At 48.7% G+C, this 9,462-nt stretch overlaps 1 protein-coding gene across 1 annotated transcript; it reads right to left on the bottom strand.

Annotated features, from left to right (window-relative positions):
* Positions 1 to 1,034: 1,034 nt before the first annotated feature.
* Positions 1,035 to 4,198, bottom strand: ID4 (inhibitor of DNA binding 4). The gene is made up of 3 exons (XM_056132489.1): positions 3,655 to 4,198; positions 3,227 to 3,290; positions 1,035 to 2,575 (listed from the first exon to the last, which is right to left on the bottom strand). Exons 1-2 carry the CDS (start codon positions 4,093 to 4,095, stop codon positions 3,246 to 3,248), a joined length of 486 nt encoding a protein of 161 aa, XP_055988464.1. The 5' UTR covers positions 4,096 to 4,198; the 3' UTR covers positions 1,035 to 2,575; positions 3,227 to 3,245.
* Between the last annotated feature and the right edge of the window lie 5,264 nt (positions 4,199 to 9,462).

Below are 9,462 nucleotides of genomic sequence, written 5' to 3'. Positions count from 1 at the left end.
AGAGACATCAGTGAGTCTTCTTTAGAGGCATCAAACGCTGTGTGAATGACCAAGGAAAAATGCCAACTCTCTACAATGTATTATCTTGAAATTTTTTATTTCTTCCCAATACATAATTTATTAAACCCCGCCCCCATGCCCCAAATTTGATAAAAATCAACTAAGGGTCAACATCTACCTTCAAAAAGCAAAATCATTGATTCTATTTGGGGGGGGAGGGTGCAAAGTTTGTTATCTACCAGCTTAAATTTACTCTGTGCCTCAAGGCTTGGCCATGGAGCCTGTGAAAAGCCTGCCCAGGGGTTCCTGTGGGACTGGCTTCCCACTGAAATTGAACTGCCAAATAAAAAGCAGGAATTGTCCCCCTTTTAATCACAAAGAATATAATGGTTAGAATTCTTCCGATTGGAAATTCCAGCAGTGTTCTTGTGTTTTCCTCCTGAAGTGTGACAAGAATGAATAATCTCAAAAATAGAAATAAACCTCATCTACAAACAAGCAGTCCTTTGACTTTATAAGGTTCAACACCAAATACGCGGCATTCTAAAAATACTTAAGATCAGTAAAATGTCAGAGCTGAGGGTAATATGCTGGAAAGAGCACTGATTTTTAAGCTTCCAATTCATTGGAGCCTACTAATCTTAACTTTGCTTCTATTGAGACATTGTCACTTCAACTACTAGGGACCATCACATTTCATATTCATATAAATATTTGACTTTGACCTTATAAAAAGTCCCCGGAGTCTATACTTTTATTCTTGTATGATCTGAAACAAATCCTTTCCTTTTAAAAATCAAACAGACCAGGTTACACACACAGTTGACTAACTATTTACAAAGCACCCAATTAAATCCTACTTAATTCTCACTCTAAAAATTCCATCTAACTCGTGTGGGGAGACCCAATGACATTAAATGCGTGTTTGCAAGCCTCGCGTTTTTCCTAGCTAACCTAGAAAATGTTAGCCTTCTTAAAGAGAAAAGAGTCTTGAAAAAATAAGTACAAGGTTTTGAAAGAAATGAGACCAGAAATCACAGTACAAGACAGATAAATCTACTTTAATATTCACATGTAAAAGGTACACATCACAAGAGATTGGACAGTAGTTTAGCGGTAACTAGCATAGCTATAGTGAAAATCATTTTTATAAAAAAATAATCTAGATGCGGTCATCAGAATTTTTGGTCTACTTAAGTTTTCGGTTTGAAGATCAACTTTTATGCCTGCTTCAAAGATTCGTCACTATGCCGTCTTATTTTTCTTTCCCACTGTTGCCTGTTACTATTCTTTGGAGGAAGGAAAGCAAAAAAGTGTTCATTTCCAAGAGTTTGTCCTTTGGTAGCAAGCAGAGAACATTTTTTTTTTCATTTCTATGATTTAAAGAATCTATACAGACAGGAAACTTACTGACACTAAGCTTTTGTGTAAAATGAAGAATGAGAACTATCTTTTTCACTTTGATTAAACATTTCATAAACTCCTTAAAGATCCAAGCATTTCCCCGTCCCATAGGCAAAATCACTCAGAATCCATCATGATCTCAATTAGAAAATGAAAAACACGCTTTATAGATTACACTGTCAAACCCTGTACTTAAAATCAGATTAAGTATATTTCCAATATGTATGCTCCAAATACAGAGATTTCCATCTAGTTTTTTTTAAAAAAAAAACACATTTGAATGGACTCAGAACAAGTTTATTTTGTGATTAAGCGTCTCATGCAGGCATGCAGGATCACTAGCTAACACTGTCACTACACAGACAGTGAGCAAAACAAAAACAAATTAAAAGCCAAGGCAAACAGAAAAGACATTCCAGGTACCAAGAGCTCTGCAATTGAGCTGAAAAATAATTTTTCAACAGAAATATTCCCATAGATTAAAAAAACACACACATAATATTTACAAAAAATATTTAATTCAAAATATCTTATAATTACAGTAGTCTATTAAAGCATATACTTTCTCACACTTATAGAACATCTCTCTCTATATATACATGGTATGAAATGTCACTCAGTTATCTATACAATATGTAACATTCTTGCAAGGAGAAGAAAGTTCCCTGCTCCGTTATAATCATCTATTTTAAACAATAGATGTGAGGAGAAAAAAAAATATCTACATTGCTCTGGTATATTAGTAAAGCTTCCAAACAAAAACTGAGCTCCTTGGTCACTGAGTAGAGGCTTCTAAAGTCGGAATTTACTCTTGATCGTCTATATATCACCAGTCCTGTCTCACTTAAGCTTAAAAGTTTAACTGCACCTCCCAAGAACACAGAAATGTACAATTCACAACGGTTATAAAATGAAGAGACAAAGAATTATGTAGAAGGTGGATGAAACGTGCAAAGGAAAAAGAAAATTAAAAAAAAAAGGATGAGCGTTTTTAAATGTTTCTTTCCCTCTCTCTTGGAATGAGCGCAACGTGTCTAGGCTCTGAAGGTGTGTGGGTTTTTTTGTTTTGTTCTGTTTTTTTTTTTTCCTTCCCTCCGGTGGCTTTTCTCTAACTTCTGCTCTTCCCCCTCCCTCTCTAGTGCTCCTGGCTCGGGCTCAGGCGGCCGCACACCTGTGGAAGAGGAATGAATAGAGGGGGTGTGTGAACCTTCCCGCTGCAGACCGACTGGCGCCACCAACCAAACTCAAGACATGCTTGATCAACAACCCAAAACAAACCACCAGGTCAGACAACACCCGCAGCCCGGGGCCGCCGGGCGCCGGGGAGGCAGCTGCGGGTCCCCTGGAATCCGGGAGAGGGGGACCCTCTTCCCGGGTCCTGTCTCCCCCCCATCCCTTGGCCACCCCACCTCCCCGCCCTTGCATCCCAAGCGGGTGTCAGATTGCTCAGGGCCATCGCGCACTTTCCACGTCCACGGTGGTGGTGGGGTGGTGCCCGCTGGTCACTAGGGGAGCCGCCACCGGGGCTGCGAGGACAAGGAGGCGATCGTTGTCCTCCGGAGTGGGGGAGCGCGCCCCGAATTAAGAGAGCGAAGTCCGGGTTCGCTGGCTCGCTGGGTGGCAGGAAAGGAGCGGGAGGTGGGGGGGTGGGTGACCTCCTTTCTGGCCAGTCTGCTGGGGGGGGGGGCTAAGACCCCCGGCGGGGCCTGGCACCGGAAGCCCCCCATCCCTCCCACCCCATCCCCCGGGGCCGGTTGTCTCCGCTGATCGGAGCCCCCCCTCTCCACGCCCCCAGTCGTCGGCCTGGGCAGGGTGCGCTCACCTGGACAGCGCAGCCCGGCTCAGCGGCACAGAATGCTGTCGCCCTGCTTGTTCACCGCGCCGGCCTGGAACAGCAACGGAACCGCGAGCGCAAGGTTAGCCGGCGCCCACGACGCGCTCCCCCTCGCGCGCGCCCGGGTCCCCCCGCGCCGACGCCCCCGTTCCCGCCGGCCGGGGCACTTGACAGCGCCAGGAGGCGCGCCCCAGCCGGGGTGCAGCCCGGGGTGTCTGTCCACCTCCCAACGCCCCCCTCCCCGGAGATCCGCGCGGAGCCTCCCCCCCACCGGCCCCCAACGCGCCCACCCCGGGAGAAGGAAAGGGGGTGCGGCTGTCATCCTCCTCGGCGGCGCCCCCCGGGCTCCCCGAGGAGGACCAGATGCCCGCACGCCGCCGCCACTGCCACTGCCGCCGCCGCCGCCGCCGTCTCACCGGGTCGGTGTTGAGCGCCGTGAGCGGGGTCCGCGGCGGCGCGGCCGGACAGGTCCCGGCTGGGTGGTGCGGTGGCGCGGGCGGCGGCGGCTGCCTCAGCAGAGCCGGGTGCGTCTCCAGCGCCAGCTGCAGGTCCAGGATGTAGTCGATAACGTGCTGCAGGATCTCCACTTTGCTGACTTTCTTGTTGGGCGGGATGGTGGGCACGAGCCTCCGCAGGCGGCTGTAGCAGTCGTTCATATCGCACTGCAGGCACAGCGCCGGCTCGTCGGCCGCCGCCTCGGCCGCCTTGCAGCGCGCCGCCGCCGCCGCGGCCGCCGCGGCCGCCGAGCCGCCCAGGCTGTGGCCGTGCTCGGCCAGGCAGCGCAGCGCCAGCTCCCCGCCGCCGCACCCCGACGGCGCCTTGCGGCCCGAGGGGCGCACCGGGCTCACCGCCTTCATCGCGCGCGCGCCCTGGCACCCGGTGCCCGCCGCGCCGCCCGGGCGAGCGAGCGAGCGAGCGAGCGAGCGAGCGAGCGAGGGAGGCAGGCACGCTCCGAGCCCGCGCCCGCCGCCGGCTCCGCGCCCCTTGTGCCTGCGGCTCGGGCGCGCTTGGGGCGGGCACCGCGATCCCGCTCGCAACAATTGACGACCGGAGGCGGCGGGGCTCCGGGGTTGGGCAACGGGATGGGGAGGAGGCGATCGCTGCTGGGCGGCGGGGTGACCACCCGGTCGGGACCGAAAAGGCCAAGAAGGGGGGAGCGGATGGGGAAGAAGAGGAAAAAGAAAATAAAAATAATCAAAAAGCTCCAGAAGGAAGAGAAAAGAAAAAAAAAAAAAAAGCAAACCCGGCGGGTTCTCCAGGCGCTCCCTTCGGAGCTCGGACTCGACAACCCCGCCGCCGCGCGCCCCCTAGCCCCGCGGCTTCCCCGACTCCCGGCCCCGACTCGCAGCCGCGCCTCCTCGCCGCTCGCGCCCGGCCAGCAGCGCAGCTCTATTTATGCAGCCGCGCGTCCCTGGGGCGGAGCCAGCGCGCCGGCCGGGTCGCCGCGCGGAGCCGAGCGCAGCCCGGCCGGGCGCGCGGGCGGGGGCTCCGGGCGGGGCCGGCGGGGGCGGGGAGCCGGGCCACGGAGGGGCGGGGGGGGCGGGGAGCGCCGGGGCCGGCAGCCAATCAGGAGGACGCTGCCACCTCAGGGATTGCCGCTCGGGCCAATGGGCAGCGCGCTCCATGCCGTCAACGCTGTGGGTCGGGGCGCTGAGAAAAAGAGAGCCGGGTGGGAGTCAGGCCGGGCTCGGGGGGTGCGCCCTAGGGAGGGGGAGAAGAGAGGGAGAAGTTCCTGCGAAGAACTGCGGGAATGCGCGGCTGGAATTCACTCCCGGCGGCGTTGGCTGCCGGCAGGGCGCGGGGGTCCAGCTTGGAGGATGCTCCGCTACTGCTGAGAGCGCGGCGCTCGCCCATCACTCCGCCCCTGGGATTCCAGTGCCCAAGAGGGACGCAGTTCTGGAAGGCACATTCGTTCTGGTCTGCATTTCCCCGCGTCTGTTTCTTTTATTCGCCTGGTCACAATTGCCGAAACCATCACGATGGGATGGAATGTGTAGGGTAGCCTTTCCGTTTTCTTTCCTTTTCTTTATAAAAGAAAAAGAAAACACCACAGCTTAGCCAAAGAGAGACGAATTGCCGATATTTGGGGTGAAGGGCCACCTCAATAAAATAAAAATGTAGTGGGGCTTTTCTTTGACCCATCCGGGTGCAAGAGTGGGCTCAAGAAAAAAAATGCAATCGCCTCGAGCATTAAATTAGAGCGCGCAAATATTAAAAATGCATGGGCACGGAGTATTTAAAATTCCATCCTGACATATAATATTCATCCGTTTTATGTAACATTCATACCTGTAATTTAATGTAGGGCATTAATGCACCGCTTCACGTATTAGTCTTCATACCCCGCTTCCAATAAAACGCTGAGAATGTCCAGAATCGCCTTCTTTTGCAACAAAGCATTAAAATTCACACTTCGTGTCCCTCGAGTCTTGCGTGAGTCTCACACTGCAGAAAAGTCTGTTAATTAAGGACGGGTTGTGTGTGTGTGTGTGTGTGTGTGTGTGTGTGTGATAGGATTTTTCCCCCCCTCTCTTTTTAATAGAAAGGCTGTCTTTCAAGGGTTCCAACGGAATTGCACAGAGAACTTAGGGCCTTGCATGTCCTCTTTAAGAAAAAAATAAAACAAAACAAAAACCCTCCAGATGAGAAATGAAAAACTCTCAGGTTATGGGGATGTGGAATGGGAGTGGTTCTAACCCACAAACCTCCCATCTTTGACAAGTGAGGAGGAGGAGAATGAACTTAAGAATTTTCTTCATTTGTATGCATGTCTTCATTTTTATAAATAATTGAGAAAGAAAAGCGATCCGGACCTTGTTCTATCTTCACTGTATACAGAAATCCTGCCTTCCCAGAACTAAAATACCTGCATCGGACCAGGAGATTTGCTAAGTCCTGGGGGAGCTTTATGATACACAACACTCATTTCCCCAGAGCACATTCTTTTTCGAGGTGAAGTGTTGGTGTCGAAGGCTGTTGCAAAAATTCTCTTCTCTTTCTTATCATTACAACTTACACCCATCACTGCTGTAAAAACTGTTTGAAAGCAAGAAACATTCTCATGTACCCATATGCATCTATGCTAGATTTTTAAATTTTGCATCAAGCAAAGCAGAACTTTAAGATTCGGAAGTAGATTTTCCTTCGGCAGGCATGGTTTTCTAATTCTGAGTTAATATAAATACAGATAATGCTTTCACTTTGCATAGACACTTGAGTAAGGGAGCACCACTGGGCGTAAGCTATTATCTTGAAGCCAGCTATATCAGCTCAGATGATAACCACTAATGGATATAGGCACAGACATTTTGTTCCTTTGCTTTTTCCCTTTTCTTGCATCAAAAAGCTGCTCCAATATTTCAAACCCAAAATTTTTCTGTTTGGCAAAATTTAACTAAATTGCCTTAGAGCACTCTCCCATTCCAAAACTTTAATGCAGGTTATCTAAGTCCATTAAAATGAACATTTGCGTTTAAAATAGGTGCCACAAAGAAACAGTCCTACCCATCATTTTTGGACTCTGCTAAATCTCAGAGAACATGACCTGGGAGTGGCATGTGAAATGTCAAAGCGTCAGGTTTTGTTGGTGTTGCTCTGTGAGGCCAGCTTAAAGCCCTCAGGCTGGGTTTCTGTGGGGGCTAAGTGCAAAGGAATGTTTCTTGGTCATGTGATCAAGAACACCCAGCAAAGAAATGTGATGCCCAAATCCTGCCAGAAGGCAGGGGCAATGATCCTAGTCCTCCTTTTTGAAAGGTAGCACAACCTGAAGATTTTTTTTTTTAAATTGAGTGCTATGTAAAACATTGTGCAGTGAAACTCGGAAATATGAGCCAGTGCTTTTTGACCCCATGAAACCAGAGTAAAAGAGCCTGCACAGTATATGTTTCTGTCCTTAGCCTCAGTCGCTTATCCGCTGCCAGAGCTGCATTCGGAGCTTGCCGGCACCCAGAGTTTCCAACAGAGTGTGCTCAGCAATTAGCAGCTTCAGGAAAAATCTTACAAATGACATTATTTCTACCCTGCAGAGAAGGAAATTTCATTTTCCAAGACTCTTCTCTTTACAGAAGAATATTTCCCTTGCACGCATAAAAATAAGGTTGGCTTGCCAAAAACTTTGTACCTGGAAAGTGCTGGAGACTTCCAGAATGTACCTCCAGGGGATGCACTCTCTGAAGGTGGACTTGCTCAGTTCCTAGGGTGCCCCCGAATCTTGTACACACCCTCTTCCAGACAAACTGTTCTGGTGCCCTTTCTTGGATGCTTCCTAGATGCCAATCAGACCCTTGCTGAACTGCAACACCCCAGCTCTTAGAATTCACAATCACCCAGTGTTTCCATGAAGCAAAGGGTATCCAAGCATATTATGCTATTCAGACCAAATGCCTTTTTAGGAATTGGTAACTGCTTTCTCCAGAACCAGCAGTGAAACAGTGGGTGGGCTCAGGCACAGATAAACATTTGCATTCCCATGCTCCGTCCCTTTCTACAAGTTAGTGGTCCCTGAAGGAGTAACATGCCTTCTCCCGGGGCAGAAGGAACCTTATGTTCTCTGTGGCAGGAATGTCCCTCGCTCCGAAAGAGTACATTGAGTGATGTGGCAGTTCCAGCTCAAGGCTGCTTTATCTGGCACTGAGCGTTACAAACTTACTGGAGCTACCCAAGGATTGCAGATAGTCATCCCGGAAACACCGATAACCCCTTGGTTTTGCCTCGTCCTGGGAAAGGCATAGAGGGTAGGGATATTATCTAGGGAACAGAGCTGGTCAGTGGTGGCCATCAAACAGGCAGAGTGCAGAAGTTACAAATGAGTCAGTGACTTTTCGAAGTTGTTCTCAGAGGTCAAGAGAGACAGCTGGGAGAGCTAGATTGCATGCTTTGCATGTGGGAGGTCCAGGTTTAACCCTCCTGGCCCTGAGCCAGGAGCAAGCAGGCCCTGAGCACCACTGAGTGTGGCCCCAAGACAAAACAAACAACAGCAACAACAGAAAGACTTCACAGCTAATAGCAAGTGAAAAGAAAAAGGGGTCATTACTTTTGATTTTAAGAGACACGAAGACAGCGGACTTGAAATTTGGCTTCATTCAATTTTGGCTCCTGGTTCAGTTATGTGGGAGCCCTACATTCCTGTGCCTTTTATAACTAAACTGAGGGCAACTGTTGCATCTACTTTGTAGGGCCTTTATATTATACCTATGATCTGTGTAAGAAGCTTTATGAAGCTTTTTTGTGTGTATGTTGCAGGTGGGGGGCACATCTGGACGTGCTCAGGGCTTACTTCTGGTTTGATGCTTTGGGATCACTCCTCGTGGACTCTGACGATCACATGGGGCACTGAGGATCAAACCTGGGTGGGCTGCTTACAAGGCAAACACCCTCCCCACTGTACTATCACTCCAGGCCCCATTATGAAGTTCTTAGAACAGTGTCTAGCACAAAATAAGTCTGTCAAGAATGCTAAAATTTATTATTGTTTGGGGGAAGTACCTCTGTTTGTAGCTTCCACGTACGTGTCTTGCTTTTTCATTTATTTAGCTGCTAAATAAATGAACTGTCTCCTAAAGCAGCCTTTAGCTTTGGTGATCACAGTATGAATTTGTTATGTGGAGTCAACTCTTGGTATTGTCACATAGAAATATTCACATAATGGAAGATTTCAAAGCCTTTTTTCTATTCTTTCTCCAGAAACTTCATAGTTTTAGGCAGGATTAATTTTATGGGTGTGCAACTGACAGTTATAAAATTAGAAATGGTCGTTTAATGCTTTGCCACCTTGGAATTCTTTGTAATTTTTTTAACCTGGAACTAGCACTTTTTATTTGGCATTAGAGTTGGCATATTAAAAGACTGATGCCAGTTGTGGGTTTAGGGGAATGATAGGGCATCTGGGTCACATCTGGTGCTAGGTACTAGGGGTGACTCAGTTCTGTGATTGGGGGTTGCTTTCATGGTGCTCGAAGGAACACGTGATGCTGAAGATTCAACTCAGGCATCATGTATGCAAAGCATACACTCAGCCCTGTGAGCAACTTCAGACCCTTCATTTTATAGTTTTTTGTTTAGGTTTACATTCATTTTGAGTTTTTTTCACATGTAGGCTAAGATATAAAGTTCGTATATAAAAAAAAAAATATATATATATATAAAAGGTAAAGGTAAAGGCCCTCCGTTGTTCATCGATTTGCTCGAGCTGGCCCAGTAACGTCTCTATTGGAGACTTTGTTGTT

Source organism: Sorex fumeus, unplaced genomic scaffold, assembly GCF_029834395.1.
Source record: "Sorex fumeus unplaced genomic scaffold, SorFum_2.1 ptg000094l, whole genome shotgun sequence".
Classification (NCBI taxonomy): Eukaryota; Metazoa; Chordata; class Mammalia; order Eulipotyphla; family Soricidae; genus Sorex; species Sorex fumeus.
This window is presented reverse-complemented; position numbering and strand designations above follow the sequence as displayed.

Bases quoted from the DNA above. Each gene is read 5' to 3' on its own strand.
- ID4 (XM_056132489.1), bottom strand. From the start codon at position 4,095: ATGAAGGCGGTGAGCCCGGTGCGCCCCTCGGGCCGCAAGGCGCCGTCG. The intron at 3,291-3,654 runs GTGAGACGGCGG...TTGCTGTTCCAG, and splicing joins CGGCGCTCAACACCGACCCG to GCCGGCGCGGTGAACAAGCA.